The sequence below is a fragment of the Sturnus vulgaris genome, chromosome 10 (genome assembly GCF_052056855.1).
Source record: "Sturnus vulgaris isolate bStuVul1 chromosome 10, bStuVul1.hap1, whole genome shotgun sequence".
Classification (NCBI taxonomy): Eukaryota; Metazoa; Chordata; class Aves; order Passeriformes; family Sturnidae; genus Sturnus; species Sturnus vulgaris.
In genome coordinates this window covers 14,677,748-14,695,166 of record NC_142252.1, presented here as the reverse complement: position 1 = coordinate 14,695,166, position 17,419 = coordinate 14,677,748, and the positions used below count along the sequence as shown (strand labels likewise).

The 17,419-nt window shown below is 46.3% G+C and overlaps 1 protein-coding gene across 1 annotated transcript; it reads left to right on the top strand.

Annotated features, from left to right (window-relative positions):
• The first annotated feature begins 7,194 nt into the window (after window positions 1-7,194).
• Window positions 7,195-14,126, top strand: CLDN16 (claudin 16). Its single transcript, XM_014891591.2, has 5 exons — window positions 7,195-7,308; window positions 11,881-11,983; window positions 12,228-12,392; window positions 13,433-13,624; window positions 13,949-14,126. The coding sequence occupies exons 1-5, from the start codon at window positions 7,195-7,197 to the stop codon at window positions 14,086-14,088; spliced, it is 714 nt and encodes a 237-aa protein (XP_014747077.2). The 3' UTR covers window positions 14,089-14,126.
• Window positions 14,127-17,419: the final 3,293 nt, after the last annotated feature.

Genomic DNA, 17,419 nt, shown 5'->3' with positions numbered 1-17,419 from the left:
ATGAGCCATGGGAGATGTGCACCAAGGTCCTGACAAGATAGAAATCACCCTTGGGATCCGTGGGAAGAGTTTTTTTAAGTGCATTTCCAGGAGATGGACTCTGTAAAGACCTAGACCTTGCCATCTACCCATCCTGTTTGTTCTCATCATGTTCCTGATGCCTCCAAAGTCTTGGTCATGATTCCTCAAGACCACTTGTAGCAAGAATCACTTGTCTACCCAAATCTCACCAAGTGTCCACCAGGAATTCAATGATGGATGATGCCTATGCTCATTTATGAACTTGATGCCCTAGTTATGAAATGAACTTCTTGAGACTGGCAAGAATCTGATCACCTTCAGAATCACCAGTGAAAAATTTTCCTCTTTGTAATAACCTCAGGTTGTTCTTCCTGAAATCAGATGAAGGGAGGAAGGGGGCATTGGAATGATATTACAAAGAGATAGGAAGGAGAGAAGATGCCTAATGATTACATCTGAGATCCTCTGCAGGAACTGCTGTTCAGACAGTCCTGAAAACAGAGATACCAGTGTGAAGTCAGAGTTACCACCATTTACATTGCTCAACCACTGACCAAGTGAGCCATCAAATCAAGTACCCATGAGTCTGGTTTTGGGGGCAACCTTCACAACAAGGAAAAGCCTAAGCTGTACTCAGCACTTTAGAAATTACTCAAAGATTCTCATCTCAGGGCATGGCTATGTCTCACCTTTTTGTGCCTGGACCACAACCTCTGCCCTTTTCCTAAGCCCTAATGACATGTCAGGTAATTGGTGCTGGGAAGATAAAGTGATCCAGCGTCCTTCCTAGGAAGGCTCTGCCATAAATTCTTGCCAGATTTCTAGATCAGACTGTTAGGGACAACGCAAAGATTAAGAGATGAAGTTTCACATCTTTTTCAGGTTGTTTAATGTAGTCCCTTTCACGTGTTGCTAGGATTTCCTCTGGGGATCAATAAGACCAAACCTATTTGTCCTATTCTTCGACACTAGAAAAATTGAAGATACACAGATTACTGTGCTGTAGGAAATCTCATGACATGCCAGAAACAGTTAACAACTGCTCAGAGGTATGCTGGCCCTGTACAAACATCTTCCAACAGGTGGTTTTCTCTGGAAACTGAGAAGAGCAGAAGGATGGGATCTTGTAAGTATTGACATTCGGTGTGGTCAGTCCTCTTTAAGACACCCACATTAGAGCCAGGTATTTCTGAAGCAGTCAGTAGCCCCTGCCATGACACACGTGGGGAGCAGGGTTAAACACTTAGAGAGTATTTGAATGTGGCAAGTTATTCTAATGCCTGCAAGGAAATGAAACTCTTGAAAAGCCTTGGCTAAGTGCAAGACCCATCTGCACTGAAAGCAGAGCTTTGTGTTGGCAGAAGAGGAGGGAAGGAGTTTCTTCCCTGGACTTTCCAACACACCCTTTATCGCTAGGACTGGGAGAGCACATTGGAAACCCAAGGTCATATTTCAATGCCTGGAGGGAGTTTAAAACCCCAGTTATCAGGCTGGAGGTCAGAGGCAGGGGGTGTTTCTCTCACAGCTATGTCTGCTGGTGAAACTCTCCCTTAAGCCCGATGTACACAGAGGCTTTGCCGACGGGTGTTTCGGGAGCCTCCGTGAGCCCACGCCCTGTGCTGTTGACAAAGAAGCTGCAAATGAAGCTTTAAGCCTGAAAAAGGGGGAGGGATGATCTCCTTTGGGAGAGCGTGGGTGAGGAATTACACATCTTTCTAAAGAACAGAAACTGGGCCCTACTTGAACCGGGACCACCAGGGCAGAATAGGGGTAGGGTAAAAGAAAAAGGACAAGGACATGCTGTCCTTTCTTTTCTGAGTGCACAGAGAGGCTCCGATGTGGAGGAGAGGACGGGACAATGACTGTGTCAGTAGGGACAGCTGCCAGGCAAGTGGGCAGACACTGATTTCAAGAGAGTCACAGCCCCAGAGCTCTGCAGGGAAACTCCTTGCAGATCCTGTGCCCAAACCTGGCCCCCACTCATCTAACCAGATCTCGAAACTCTCCTGTGTTGATGGTCTGTGAATCACAGCAGCAACTGTTCTCTCTGAGCCTCAGCTCTTGTCCTCCTGGGCTTTTTATAGCAGACCAAACATCCTGTTACCAAACTGTGCATTTCTATAACCCCGTAGTGACTTTCATCTCTTTCTCGATGAGTCTCCTAGAGGGTCGTTGGTCAGGCTGATAAGCAGGTTGGTGAGTACGAGCGAGAGGCACAGAGGTCTGAAGCGGATGTTTCTTGTGCAGTGAGTCACGGGGGGGGCTGGGTTCCAGCCAGGAGAGCCCTGCACACCTGCGGCCCCCGCACACCTGCGGCCCCCGCACTGCGCTAAGGGGTCCCTGAGGAGCGGACACCCGAGCACGGACACAACGGGCACAAACCCTCCCGCCTTTCCTCCTGCTCTTCTCCGGTACTCTGGAGAGTACTAAATGCTCACGCTGCCCTCCCTTCCCTTCCTGCACCATTGCTAGCAGTGGCACAGAACTTGTGCTTCCCTTGCATTTAATCACCCTGGTATCAGCGCACGGGAAAGTTCAGGCTCTTGCTGGGAAAGGCACGCTTGGATGAGGATGACGCCGCAGGGACGTGGCAGGGCATCAGCGGGGTGCCTGGGGACGAGGGCTGTGGGCTGGAACCTGTGACATGCCGAGAAAAGGTGTGTCTGATCCAGTACCCGGGTCCTCTGCCAACACACCCCTGCGTGGAGCTGGAATGCAGTGACGAGCACCGCGCATTCTCTTTCAGGAAAGCCGAGTGGTCACACGCGTTTTCGCTGATAAAATCTTACACGCCCAGGCAGAGAGTCCTGCCCCGGTGCTAAAGAGGAGCGGGACTCCTCGCTCTCCATCTAAACGCACTTAGTCAGGGCCTCGTTTTCCCCTCGTTTTCTAAAATTGGGTTAGTAATACATCATTGAGATTATGTGTTTCTCAGGTGTGGGATTTCATAGGCAGCCATAAAACTAAATTTATTGTACTGAGGAGAGCATGGTACTTTGAGAACCTGAAAAGACTGTAATGAAATGCTTGTTTTAGCATTTATTGCTTCGGAGTGACTAAAGAAGCTGTTTTAAAGGAGTGTGTGCAAGCATCATACCTGTATGTATAACACACACAGACACACACACACACATGTACAAACACAGTTTTACTTACCAATCCTGCAAGCTCTCATCTACTAGAACACACCTTTGCTTTCCTTTTTTTCCTTTAATCTTATGTATTGCCTGCATGGAAAATAATAGGCTGCTCAGAAGTCTTACTATTTTCCTTCCTGAACTAAAGCCCAGCTGAATCCCAGGGTTTTGTGACTGTATGAGCATGGCTGAAGGGGTACATTACACACTGCTCTGTAATTTATTTGTATACACATCTCACATCCAAGGAGCACTGCTCTGGAGGTGAACACACTCAGGGGCCACGGATGGTGGTGTGTGAAGGAAAATGGAGGGGGTACAACCAGGAGGGAGGAGTGGGAATGGTTGGGCAGACAAGCCCATGGAGCAGAAGAGCTCTTAGGGAAACCCCTTCCAAAGCTCTCCACCACCTCTGACTCCTGTGCCCTTCCTGCTGACAAGCCCTGGCCCTGAACACGAGTCACCTAATGGGCTGCTTGCCTGTTTGCAGAGAGGTCTGTATTCCATGCATGAATGCACAGCATCACCACTTCCTTCTTCCTCCAGGCCCTCTGCTACACTATATATTAGACACTGAGGAAGTAAAGGCAGAACACCACCCTTCTATGCTCATGGGACTGCAGCCTCAGTGGGGTGTTGCTGCAAAAATGGTTTTCTCAGTAGATTGGTGACAACCACCTCCCAAGACTGGCAGTAGTTTCTCTCTCTCTAATATAAACAGCTTGGCTTTAACAGAGAGCACAGACCACCTTGTGTTAATGAGTAATAAAAGCAATCGACCCATGGTGCATTTGTCCCTGAGCTGGGACTGAGTGTAGTCAAGGTGATAAAACTCTTACATTAGCAAAGATTTCCTGCATCAATACCACATAGAGTAAGAGCCCGACAAGGCCAAGCTCTGACAATCAAATATTAGGATACCCCAATGCTTTTGTTTATTTCAAAACAGTTAGCATATGTAGTACAGCCTACAAATTCACTGGAAAGCTACTCTGAGTCATGTCAGCCAGGTTTTGGGCTATACAAAGACATCTTGGGAAGTTATTTGGGAGAGCTGTTTTCTGAAGTTGAGGGGACATCTGTCATGCAGGTTAGGAAAGCAGACCATGATGAAAAACTTCTACAGACTTTGCTTCAAGAAGATTCTGACTTACTTTAAATAAAGAGTATTAAGCATGTATCTTGCCATTTTCTACTAAATAAAGAATATTGTTTTCTGTCTAGAAACTACAGCAGATTCTATGAGATTGTTTGGAAACATGGACCTAAAGAAGGACCAGATATTGGATTGGTCTCTCCACCAGGCGAAAAGCCACAAACCATCTTCAATGTGTTGCACACGCTGGAGCAGCCTTACACTAGGGAAAGCTGGAGGATCCTGATGTGCTCTGTTGTCCAGGCCAGGATACTCCAGAGCCCCAAGCTAGATGTAAATGGCTGGAGCCATTTCCTGTCCCCAGTGACTCATGGCCAGGGAAGCACTGGCATCCTGCTCCAGGAAGGGTCATTCACCTGCCCTGCCCTGCAGGGAAGGTGAGCACAGGTAGGTGGAAGGAGCTGGGACAGCAGCACATTGCTGGGCATGTGGAAAATAAACATGTTATTGTAGGACTACAATAACAGCTGTGAAGAGATGGAGTGAAGCACGGGCAGCACTGGTGCCTCACATGCTGCCTCCATCCCTTAGTGGAGTTTGTCTCTCAGTCTGATATCCATGGACATTCGATGGGCTGGGCTGGAAAAAGAGAGTACAATCTGCCCAGCACAAAAGCTTAGAAACACCTCTCTGGCTATCACCATGGGAGATTTTCACTTTCCAACTCTGTCATGTTTGTATTGAGATACTTTCACCATGCACCAAATATGAGAAAATGTCCCCTTTCTTTCCTCTGTGCTTATCCCTTCTGAAAATGGCTTGTGTTTGGGTACAGACAGAAGGAGAAGGCAAGCACATTCATATGGCTATAATACATTTCCTGGTTAATCCAGGCTCTGTTGCTGTTAAACTCTGGTCTTGACACTGCTAAGGACTTAATGCTGATTGTGGGAAGGCTGTCTCAGATTTTTCAGGCCTTTTCTAGCTCACCACACCACTTCTTCTGATTTGCCACTAATAACAACTGACTAGGATGCTTTTTAAAAATGGGTGCAGACAGAGGTTAATGAACACAGTATAAGATAGGTATGGGAAGATGATGTGTATTTTCAGTACTTGTCTCACACAGATGCCATCTATATACATATATACATGCTAATGAAAGTCATTATCCTTTATGGGACCTGTGTGGCCACTGCCATGTCCCCGTGGGTCAGAACTGTTGAAAACACAAAGCTACCCTTGTCACAGAAAGCCATGAAGTGAAAATCATGAAGGTTTCTTTGACTTATCCAGACATTTGGATACCAGAAAACTCAGCAGAAAGCATCATATCATATCCACATAACCACATCAAGACTTGCATCTGAGAAAGATAAAAAGAAGATGAAGAAGAAAAGTTCGTCACTTGTCAGCTTCTACAAATTGAATTAGGAAACAGAAAGCAGAAAGCTGAAGCAGCAGAGCCTCCTGGCTTTATGATCTGGGATTTCTGTTCTCCACTTAAGCCTCCCAAAGCTAAGGACCTATTCCACAGAGTGACCTCTGAAGAGTGGGATGAGCCTGGTATTGAGGGTAAAAGTTGTCATCTCTGTCAGCAAAACCGCCTCATGAGGTTATGGGTGGAATTATACGAGTTATCTATTGTGAGAATAAACTTCTCACTGCTGTGGTATTTGCAGGGGAATCCCGGAGAAGCGGAACTTCGAGCAGCTCTGTAAAGGCACCGCTTGGCTCCATCTGGAGGTGGCGGCTGAGATGGCAAACACGGCGAGCGGCTGGGACAAAGCTGAACGCCGAGCAAGAGCCTGCTCCTCTGCCCTGTGCTGAGTATCTGCCCATTCAGGGCAGGTCTTCACCCTTTACTGCGTCTTTTTGCATTCAAAAACAACGAGCATTGAGGATGCGATGGTTTCTGTGCATTCGTACCGTTGGAGTGGGAGGAATTTCCAGTCCCACTCCCCTTTGGTTTTCCTGAGAGGTGCTCTGGAGCCCTGGTGGCTTTCTCAGCACTGCACAAGAGAAGACATTGAGAAGCCTCTTACAGAGGCCCCAGCCTGCTGCCCCTGGCAGCTGTGTGAGCCCTGCTCACCTGCAGGAAAACAGGAAGTTTGCAATCAGAGTAAGCAAGCAGGGAAATTCCAACCAACTGAAATGTCCAGAGAATGGCACTGCTTTGAAAACTTCAGGATTTCCACAAGGGAGCTGCACTCATGCCATGAACAAATTGAGGCTCAGGGCATGACAGGTATTGAGGTTTGACTTAAATTCAGAATATAGAGTTCCATATCTGGAATGGGTGTGGATCTTGCCTCTGAAGGCCCATGGGTGCTACCTTTTCCTTTGCCTCCCTAGTGACATTCCTGCATTAAGCTAGATCATCACTGCACCACAGACCAACAGGGCAACAGCCAAGGGGCCTGGGATCTACACCAAGACACTTTTTAATGGTCCTCTGCTATGGCATAAAGCATTGAACAGGAATAAATGTGTGTGTGCACATGAGATCTCCTCTCTGTGTCCCTCAGCAGTGCTCAAAACTTCTGCCCTGGAGAACAAGTTTTGGCTCTTTTTTTCTAATCCCTATTTTGACAAAACCTGCCATGATACCTGCCTCCCCTGGCAGTCCCTGCTCCAGTTACTGCATGTCACTTGTGCACGGCCCCATTTCTCTTCAGTCAGGCATGACAAGAGCTGTGGGACGGATTGGCTGCAGCAGCTCCCCTGGGCGCTCTCACCCTCCTCCTGACCCCTGGCAGGTCAGCACTGCTCCTGCAGCCATCACTGCCTCATGGCATCTGCACAAGTCAGGAGGTCCTGCTCTTCATGGTCACTGCCAGAGGGTGCTGGTCATCTGGGACCCTGTCTCTATCCCAGCTTTAGGAACAAGGCTGGGCACTGCTGTTCGCACTCCCCTGGATGTGCTGAGCACCTGCTGGCATGAAGTTTTTCCTCCAATATGTGGGCTGCTTTTTTGCTTTTTTCTCTGCTGGGTTTTTGATAATATCTACCTGGACAGATTGCTGGATGGTGAATGCTGATGACTCCCTGGAGGTAAGACTGGGGTGAGGAGAGCCTGATCACCAAAACCAATGTGACCTAGAGAGAGTGTGTTCCTCGTATCTTTTCTCCACTCCACTCTCATGTTATTTCTCCCTGTTGTGTTGGATGAAAATGTATGAGAATGAAAATAATTACTGTGGCAAGAGCAGGAGAAAAGTGGTATTTTATGTAATTGTTTTTGCTGGACTTTTTTATCCAGACTCCGCTCTTACTTAGTAAGTTCAGGAAAGATCTACAGGCTCTAGTTTTAAATGTGCATGAGCGTAAGAGGAGCTATCCTGTACCTCCAGCCTGCGTGGGTATTTTGGAGATGTTTCTAGTTTTGTAGTTCAGACTTCTTGGTGGAGACATCCAGCATGTACAGCTGTGCTCTTCAAGTGTTTTCCTAAACAGCCATTGAGCTACAGGGCTACCAGAAATTTAAGGGAGGATGGAGACTCAATATCTCCTGGAACTCATGTGGACAGTAGCACTCTCATACTAGAGAAAGGTATAGGCAAAAGTTAATTGCAAACAAGGGAGCAGATTGCTGCTTACAGGCAAGATGTTCCCCAGAGACTCTGGGCCCAAATCATCACTGTTTCTTCAGTACTCAATACTGCAAATTTGTAATTTTCTTCCCAGCACAGCCATTCATTTCTGTACATTTAAGCTGCAGGTCCACAGTGTAGGAATCTTCTCTCTGGTAAATTGGATGGTTTAGGCAGTGAAGGTGAAACACTCTCCAGGACAGAAAGTTTGGCTGAATGTATCAGGAGGAAGCTTTCTATCTGCTCTCCAGCACATGAAACCCCAAGGTCCTCTGCACTCAGTGATTGCAATGCAGCGCTTAGCTGCAGCACATGAAGGGGTGAATTATCTAAGGAAAGAAGGATAAAACTAATTACAAAAAAACCTGTTTTATTTCTCTATACCACAAGAAATCCTAACAATCTGACTGTCAGAAACCCTGAAAGGTGTATGTAAGTGCTGAGGTGATGATCCAACGCAGAGCATTGATCAAATGCAGAGCAGTTCCTGGTGGTCAGAGCGCCTCTGACACTCTGTCTCTCGATCCTGGTGGTCAGTGAGCCTCTTTACAGGGCAAATGGAGTGCACTCAGTGATGCTGGATGGGATATGACTCTTCATTCGGGAGATATTTCCGATTCCTTTCAGGAAGTACTCACATGAAGCTATCAGTACACTCAGAAGATCTAAGGGAATCCAGCTGTGGAGAAAACTAGATAAGAGAAGCCCAGCTCCTGAGCAAAGTGAGTCCAGTAAAGACCCGGTCCATTACCCTGAGGCTGTGTAACCTTGTCTTCCTGGAGCAAAGGCACCTGCGATGGGCTGTCCCAAGTGCTCCATTAACACCCAGTTTGGTTACTAGCAACCACTATTCTCACATTCCGTCTCTGAGTGTGAATACTAAATAATGGAGTAAAACGCCCCCAGCCTTAATACCTGACCACTGATCTCCTTAATGACCCTAATGACTCACTGCCTCTCTAAACAGGGGAATGTCCACGGCCAGAAAGGCGTGGAGTCCTCAATGACTCCTGTTTTCAGCTGGGAAAAGGGTAAATTAGGCAACTTAGACTCCAGGAGAAGGGAACTCCATCCTTCGGCAGCTGCTGGCTCTTGGCTGGTTGCTTGGCTTTGACCCTGGCCCCCAGCAGGTGGGGAGGATGAAGCCCTCACTGTGGTCCCACTGGAGAGGAGCATCCCAGCAAGAAGAGGTCAGGGAGTGCCAGGAGCAGCCACCTTCAGGAAGGCTGCAGGGGCCCCGACTCAGCTTTCACAGCCCCTCACCTCCCTTCAGAAACAACAGATTGCAACCATACAGAAAGTTGCTTGAAGTTGGTGACTCCCTGTGAAGCGTCATGACAAGGCTGGGTCAATTTTTGCAGTAGTTTGTAGTGGAAAAAGCTCGTAATCTGATCCTCAACGAGTGCTGTATTGTGCAGACAGTTCCTCCCTGTTGCAGGTGGATTATAAATACCACCACTACTGCTAAACGCTGCCTGTTTTACTCTCAGGCTGGGCTTGTAGTCATTGTCTGCTGGCACCTTCTCAGAGCACGGTAAAACACTGTGACTAACATCGTTTACGTGTTTGTCTTCTCCGCTTTCCCCAGAAGGAGAAGTGTGTGCTTGTTCTGTCATTTTCTTTTCTTTCTGTATGAGAATTACTTTAATATTAATTATACATTATGAATAGGATATAATTATATGTATTACAGTCATTATGCAGTTCATGTTTTACATGCACACCCGTGTTAGGGAAAGCAGGTCGTGAGTTTCATAATCCGAGTGGGGGATGAGGAGTTTTGCTGTGATGTTTTGCTATAGGGGGAGAGAGGCGATGGTGAATTAGTGCTACCAGCGTGGTGCAGCCATGGGATGGGGAAATCCATGTCCCCACATGATGCCCCATGCCCTGACCCCTGTCCCCTTTACAGCAGCAGGTTCCCGTGTGCCTGAAGGTCTGTGCTGTCAGCAAAAGGGAAGATGCCCAAGGGTGGCTTGGGAGCAGATTAACAAGCAGAAGGATCAACAGTGCACAAAGGGGAGCAAGTGTTGGCCCTTGGCAGAAGAAACCAGAATAGCTCAGCAGTGGCTCAGGACAGCCACAGGTCCCCAAAGTGACACCTGCTCCTATCCCTCCTGCACCAGGCAATAGGACATTTATCCCTGGCTGCACACAGGCTGTGTGGTGATGGGCTGGCTCCTGCTTTGCCCATGCTGGCAGGAGTTGTGACAACTGAAACATCCCAAGAAACGAAAAACAGTAGTCAAGTTTTTGTTAGTCTGGGAAGGGGGTTATTTCACAAGCTAGATCATAACTGTTGTGCTAAAGATCTCTGTTTTGCTTGGAGGGTGACAAAGCCTGGAATCCCGTTAGTCTCTTTATAAATAATTTAGATGTAGATGCTGCTTGTAAGATTCAAAAAACAGTAATAATATCAGCAAGTATGGAAGTAATTGACATTATTAGCTGAATGCAGAATAGTATAAATAAGGCTATGGTGGTTTAGGAGGAAAAAGAAATTATATAAATACAAGTGGAACAAAATGTAATTTAATAAAAATATGCTAATTTCAAGCACAGCCTGAACAGTGGTGAGTTAAGACAGAAGGGGACCTGCAACTGCATTAAGAGGGCCATGGTAAAAATACATTGAATGTGAACATGGCAAATTGTTTTACAATACTCTCTTCTCTTGAAAAGCATAGAATCAATGAAATTAGCTTTTTCCCCCCTCACTGCTTCTCGTTTTTCATCATATCTTTCATTAAATATGTCCTGAAATTCTCAGAAATGTTAAGCACTTTTCATCTCCATGAAACAAAAGATGTAGAGTATTTTTGTTCAAATATAAATAGTATCTCTTCTGCCAGTCTGAAGTAGTGAGTCATTTTTCCTCACCTTTGATCCTGAGAGCAGTATCACAGAGGAGGTGCACAGTTTGGCTCAGACATTGTGTTGTGGAGAAAATATTGGGCTTGGCTACAGACTTCAATACATCCTGAATAAGACTTTATTACGTGTCTGAGATATGTTATTATCTGCTTTGTGATTTACACGGTGGAAGAAAAATGAATTTATTGCATCATCCAAGCAAGCCTGGTCCCCTTCCCCTGTGTGAAACTAATTTGCTGGAAGAGTTTCTCTATCCATTAACTGCAGCGGGTGTCGCTGGCAGCAGTGGGCGGGCTGGAGTCCAAAGCTGCACTGACATTAACTCTGCTCCTTGTATGAGCAATTCCAGGAATATTTTAGAGGTGCTTGTTGCCATATTTGCAATGGTAATGAAAACACCTCCCATAGTAAAGTGATTTATGGGAGGCTGGGCTGGGAATGGTATCTACGGCTTGAGGACAGTGCAAACGATTACCATGATGCTACTGCATGGTCTGCCCCAGTCTGGATGTCTCAGTGATGACTGTGGCTTGGTCCCACAGCTGGCAGCACACTGGGAGCCCCAGGGCCAGGATCAGCACCGCCTGCCTCTCATTTTCCAGCCAGTGTTTATATCTGAGTCATCTGGGGACAGCCCTCTCCAGTGTCTGCAGAGGGGTTCACATCTCACATCCAGACTCCTGTGCACTCCTCTCCCACCCTCTGAGCTGCTCCTCCTCCTCTGTCAGGAGGATGGTGTAAGGAAGGGGAGCACAGGCAGCAAAGTCTCAGGTTGTCTGGTCCATGGCCCTGCCCAGCTCAGCCTAGACAAGTGTTTGGCAATGAGTGAACAAACCTGCTCTTAGATATTTCTGGTCAGCCATCCCCCCAGCTCCTCCCAGAAATTTCCTTCAAATTTTTTATCCTTACCAGTAGGCAAGTTTGTTTTTTTTTTTTCCTAATATCTAGTCTGAATTTTTTTGCTCTAATGTAAAAGCATTAGTAGGGACACAGAAAACAATGTCCTTTTCCTCCATCCTTCTGCTTTTTCTCTTCAAGCTAAACACTCTGATTTACCATCGTTGTAACTGGACCAGGATTTCTGTTGAAGGGCTGAGATGACCACCTGCAGTGTTGGTGGATTTTACCCTATGGTCTTCTTTGTCTTCTCAATCCACAGGTGAGTACAAAATGTCGTGGCCTGTGGTGGGAATGTGTCACAAACGTTTTTGATGGGATCCAAACTTGTGATGAATATGACTCCATCTACGCTGAGCATTCTGGTATGTAAGAGTCAGAGATGTTTCTACAAGTGATGGGGATACTTGAGTGTAGACTAAGAGTATCTGTTCTACTCAGTGACAGATAATTAGAGGCATGTTTCTTTTCTCAGTCGGGTATTACTGCCAGGGGAAGCTGAAAAAAGCTGAACACCAGAAACAAAATGTTCCCATGGGGTCTGACCCCATTACCTGCCCACATTTTTTTATTCCTTGTGCACGAGAATGATCTGCTTTTGTCCTACAGTGAAGCTGGTGCTGACACGAGCCATGATGATAACAGCAGACATCCTGTCAGGATTTGGATTTCTCTTCCTGGTCCTGGGACTGGACTGTGTGAAGTTCCTTCCTGATGAGCCGCTCATCAAGCTGCGCATCTGCCTGGTGTCTGGGGTTTTGTTGCTCCTTGCAGGTATTTCCCCACTGTTTCCCCATTCTGTAGGACACCCTTTAGCAAAGTGGGGAAGCATTAAAGCCTTCTTTTATTTTGGTTGGTGATTTTCTGTAGGAGGAATGATCTTTATTTGATTTATTTGTGTAATGCAGCTTCTTCTGTTCACCACCTGCCTCAAACAGCACGTAGTTGAGTTTATCCGCTTTCAGTTCATGTTTGGACCAGATGACTTGGCTTGAGTTGACTGACATCCATTTATTGCTATTTCACTGTGGAGCAGTCAAGGCTGTTGGTATGGCAAAGAGACCTTGCTGTAGGTCTCTAGACCAATTGCTGAAGGACTGGAAAGTCCTGGCATCTTGGTTTGGTTCCTGGCTCTGCCACAAATTGTGTGACCTTGGGCAAGTCACTTAGCCCAAAATCTCTGTAGCTGATCTCCAATAAAAGGATAATAACATGTCTGTCCCTTCTAGGAGATAACTAGCTGAGGTGCTTTGCTGTTACAGCCAGTGGGAGAATTTTAAATACAAAAATAAACAGCCAACTAAGTACCAAGTAATATCACTTGACTTTATGCCAATATCAAGCAGCTATCTCTTCTTCAGTCTAAACATATTTAATAACTCACCCCAGCCACTGGGAGCACGTGTAAAAGACATCGAGAGGTTCTTTTAAACATCTTCCATTCACTTCTCAAAGTTTGTCTGAAAAGCATCAAAGTTCTGAAAATCAAAACAGATCGGAAAATTAAATTCTGGAGACAACTTTACAAGCAACTGAGGGAGGGGAACTTTTCTGCCTTTTGCTGCAGAAACCTGAGTGCTGCCAATGTGCTGGAGGTGTGTGAGTGCCAAGCCATGAGGTGCAGCCCCTGCCTGGCAGCACGGGACGTCAGCAGGAGCCAGGGTGAACTTGCCAAAGGCTGAGCATGGACAGGGGCCAAAACCTGCCATCCCAGGAAGGTCTTCCCAGCCTGAAGTGTGACCCAGCAGACAGCAGCTACAGCCTTAGATTTGATCCCTCATGGCGGTGTGTGTGGCACGTCTCTCCCTGTGCAGGTCTCCCTGGCATCACGGGCTCTGTGTGGTACGCTGTGGATGTCTACATGGAGCGCTCCTCTCTGCTCTTCCACAACGTGTTCCTGGGCATCCAGTACAAGTTTGGGTGGTCCTGCTGGCTGGGCATGGCGGGGTCACTTGGCTGCTTCTTGTCTGGGTCCCTGCTCACCTGCTGCATGTATCTCTTCAGAGGTGAGGAAGCAGGGCTGAAGCACAGCTCAGGGATAGAGCCAGTGCTCAGGGTGTGCTACAGGGCCACAGGGTGGGGAAAAGTCCTTTAGCATGGTTGCTCATCTCCAGTGGTGATATTTTCAGCTGTAAAATAGGAATAATCTTAGGCAGCTCTAGAAAGCACATCAAGGTCTTCATGTGGGAGCTGAGGTGTAAGGATGACATAAAGTGTGTTGTTATTATGTCACATCTTGGAGTGCTGCTTTCCCTGGATAACAAAATGTTGCAGCTGAAAGTCACTAAGCACTCGTTAGCAGTTCCTATTTCTCTCCCTGTGCCTCACAGAGACCAGTTCTGGAAGATTCCATTCTGCCTACTCCTTAAGGAAAGGTTATTCCTCAGCTGCGACCGTCGTAACAAACGTGCATTTGCCATCCTCACAAACAGCCACCTCCAAAATGTATGCCGTGGACACAAGGGTGTGAGGAGGAGGTAAGTGCTCCAGAAAGAGCTCTGCTTTTATTTCTAGTGGATTGCACAGAGACTCAACCTCTTGTGGTTGTGATACAGATGCAGTTGAATTTTAAGGATCTACTGTATGCTGCAATGTTTGCATTCTGGGAGCTTCAAAATACTTTTCCTTCAAGAAGGTAAACTCTGAGAAGATCCTGCTTTCTGGAATCCCCTTGTCTTGAGTGCTGAGGCCACTTGCAAAAGCACAGACTGAAATAACCAACACAAACTCTTTTCAGCATTTGTCTCAACATTATTGGTAGAAGTGAGATAAATCAGCCATTCCTGAATCAGACTGCATTGTTCTGCATGAAGATCCTCAAGCTGCAAAATGGATCTGTTCCATGCCTGGCAGTGTGTCAACAGAGTGTACAAAGGAGAAAATCCTGGCAAAGGGAGGGACTGTCTGACCAACATCTGCACCCTATGCACTAAGCATGGGGGTCTGCCCCTCTTACAGCCAGCTGGGGAGCTTTTAAGTATATAAGAGCTGTGTAAAATGTCTGACCCTCTCTTTGTTCCATGAACCTCTGCAATGAGAAAAGATTGTAAATGCAGGTGCATTCTTCCATGAAAAACACAGTCCTTCTCAGTCAGTGTTAAAAGGTACACAACAGATGCTCTAAACTCATGGAAATCTGGAAATTGCCAGCTTCATTCTGCTTAATAAAAACATTGCTTGGACAAAGTGAGTGAAGATGCAAAATCTGAACTTGGGCATTACAATATATTGACATTAGCTAGAAACTAGGATAAATGATAATAAAATCTATTGCCCCTTTCCATCAAAAGGTATTTAAACCTAGTTCAGGACTGCTGACCCCCACTGCAATCCAGGCTGCCATAGGCTGGATGAGGTCAGAGCATCAGCCAGGTCTTCACTAGGGTGGGGGAGGAAAAGCCCTGTATGGCTTAACATGTTCCCTAAGGATGGATTCATGCCTTTAGTAAAGGGAGAACCTGAGACAGAATTTTCTTGGGGTTGATAGGAACTGTCCAAATGCAGTCATTTCTGACCATGGGCACCACACCATATTATGGGCACTAAGGACTGAGAAAATTCTCCCAGCACAGAGATTTACCTGCTTAGGGGCAGTGGAGAAACAAAGGTGGAGTCTCAACTGGATGTGCACAGCTGTGGGTGCTGAAGCACTGCCAGAGGTAGGCTTCCTCCACAGACTGCCTGATGGGGAGGCTGGATTTCCTTCTCCCAGACAGTATGATGTGAAACCTTATGTTATGTGGCCCAGAGGGACATGGGCTGGCTGAGGATGGAGCTGTATCCCAAGCAGCACTTCTGATAACTCCTATGATGGAAAGCGAAGGGCTGAGTCCTGTGATGGGTTCTCCTGGAAGCAGCACCTTGTGCTGCAGCACTGAACTGACCAGCAAGGCTAACACACAACCCAGCCCTGACATGGCTCCAAGTCAAGAACACCCAGGGCCTGGAACAGACAGGAGAACAGCAGGTCCATATGGCTCTGCTGCAGCCACAGGGCTCAGACCACAGCACAACCATCTCAGCAAGAGCCCTGGTGGCAGCTCTGCTGCCCGGGCAAGGGAGGCTCGTGCCTGCAGAGTTTGTGCCAGCAGAGTTCTTGCTGCTTCAGCTGGCAGACGTTTATGTCAGCCAAACTGAGAGCAGGTTACTGCCAACAGATGAGCTATATCAAACAGATGTAAACACAGTAGGAGAGGTGATGGAGGCTTTTTTACAAGGTCCTGAGAGACAATGAGTACAAGAGTTATGAGCGATGTGATGGATTCACAGATTGTACCAAGAATGCACAAAGAGATCTGGAGGTGACAGGAATTTTTGTCTGTTATTGCAGGAAACTGCATTCAGAGTTTGGTGGTTGTTTTTGTTTTTTTGGTTTTTTTTTTTTTTTTTTTTTTTTTTTTTTGTTTTTTGTTTTTGTTTTTGTTTTTTGTTTTGTTTTTTTGTTGTTTTGTTTTGTTTTGTTTTGTTTTGTTTTTAATTTTTTTTTTAATTTTTTTTTTTTTTTAAACTTTTTTACAACCACATCAGAAATATATTTTCTCTGGGTCTTTGGGGCAGGAGAACTGACACTGCTGATACTCTCTGCCAGGGCAACGAAACTGGGAACATTTTTGGGTCTGCTTCCTGGGCTGTGTCCCTGCTCCTCTGCTCCTTCAGAGACACACTGGGAAGGAGATGGAGGGTGAACACACCCCAGAGGCAGAGCTGTGTTCAGTGACTGCTCCACTGCCCACATCCCTGCTCCTGCCCAGAGAGGCAAATGCTCCCTCAGCCTCCCCGAGGGAGGAGAGATGCTGCAGGCTCACCCAGCTCAGAGATGCTCCTGGGGAGGAGGTACCCAGCAAAGACATAATCAACTCTGAATCAAAAACTCCCCAGCCTATGCAGCCAGTACATTATCCCTCCCCACAAAAACTCAGGGATGTCCACCAGCCTCTTGTTGCTGTTTTCTAGGTTTTTTTTTCTGAGCACAAAGGTTTTTTCTTGCTGTGAAGATTTATTTCTTATTTAGCAGAGAAGAAATGCAGGTGTAATTACAAATACCACACCACTGATTTCCCCTGTTCAGTGTTTGAGGAGAATTCTTGGCCTTTGTCCTAATGGTCTTCTGCTTGTTTTAAGGTGATGACAGCTGTTTTGTGACTTGCAACATGTGGGTCATGCCAAGGAGTCGCTCAGTGGGCAATGAATGGCTCTGCACTGACCTGGGGTGAATATTAAGGATTAGTTTCTTTAGTGCCTCCAGCCTTGTGTTCCTCCTTGGGGTACACAAATAGAGCACACACATACCCCAAATACTACCTTAACTCATCCTCCTCAAATACACTTCAGATGCAAAGAATTTATGTACAAATACTCTTTTCATATGAAGAAGAAAATTGTATCAACACTTGTGAACCTCTCTTCTTCAGTATCTCTATAGAATAAGAGTTAATTCCTTAATCATACTTCTGTTCCAGACAAACTCTATGGTAGGTTTTGAGGATCTATCTCCTGCACAAAAGGACCAGGAAAAGGTCACAGCGACTCTTAGTTTTGCTAGGTTAATGTTTTGTAACCAGTCCAATACTGCATTGCTTCATTATTCAAATTCTGCTGACAGTCTATCTGATGTTTCGATCAGCTGTTAATATTTAATTGTTAATCCCTGTTTGATTTAATACTGACACTGGTTTCATGCAGGATTCACTCCTCATTAGCTCATTATCAGGTCACAGTGCAGATCTATTCTAGTTTAATTGTATATTCATTAGTGAGAAACCTCCCAGAAAGTAAACAGGACTTATTTTTTCTTTCAAAAT

Coding starts and splice junctions, on each gene's coding strand:
- CLDN16 (XM_014891591.2), top strand. CDS start 7,195: ATGAAGTTTTTCCTCCAATATGTGGGCTGCTTTTTTGCTTTTTTCTCT. Junction 11,984..12,227: donor CATCTACGCTGAGCATTCTG/GTATGTAAGAGT, acceptor TTTGTCCTACAG/TGAAGCTGGTGCTGACACGA. Junction 13,625..13,948: donor CTGCATGTATCTCTTCAGAG/GTGAGGAAGCAG, acceptor TGTGCCTCACAG/AGACCAGTTCTGGAAGATTC.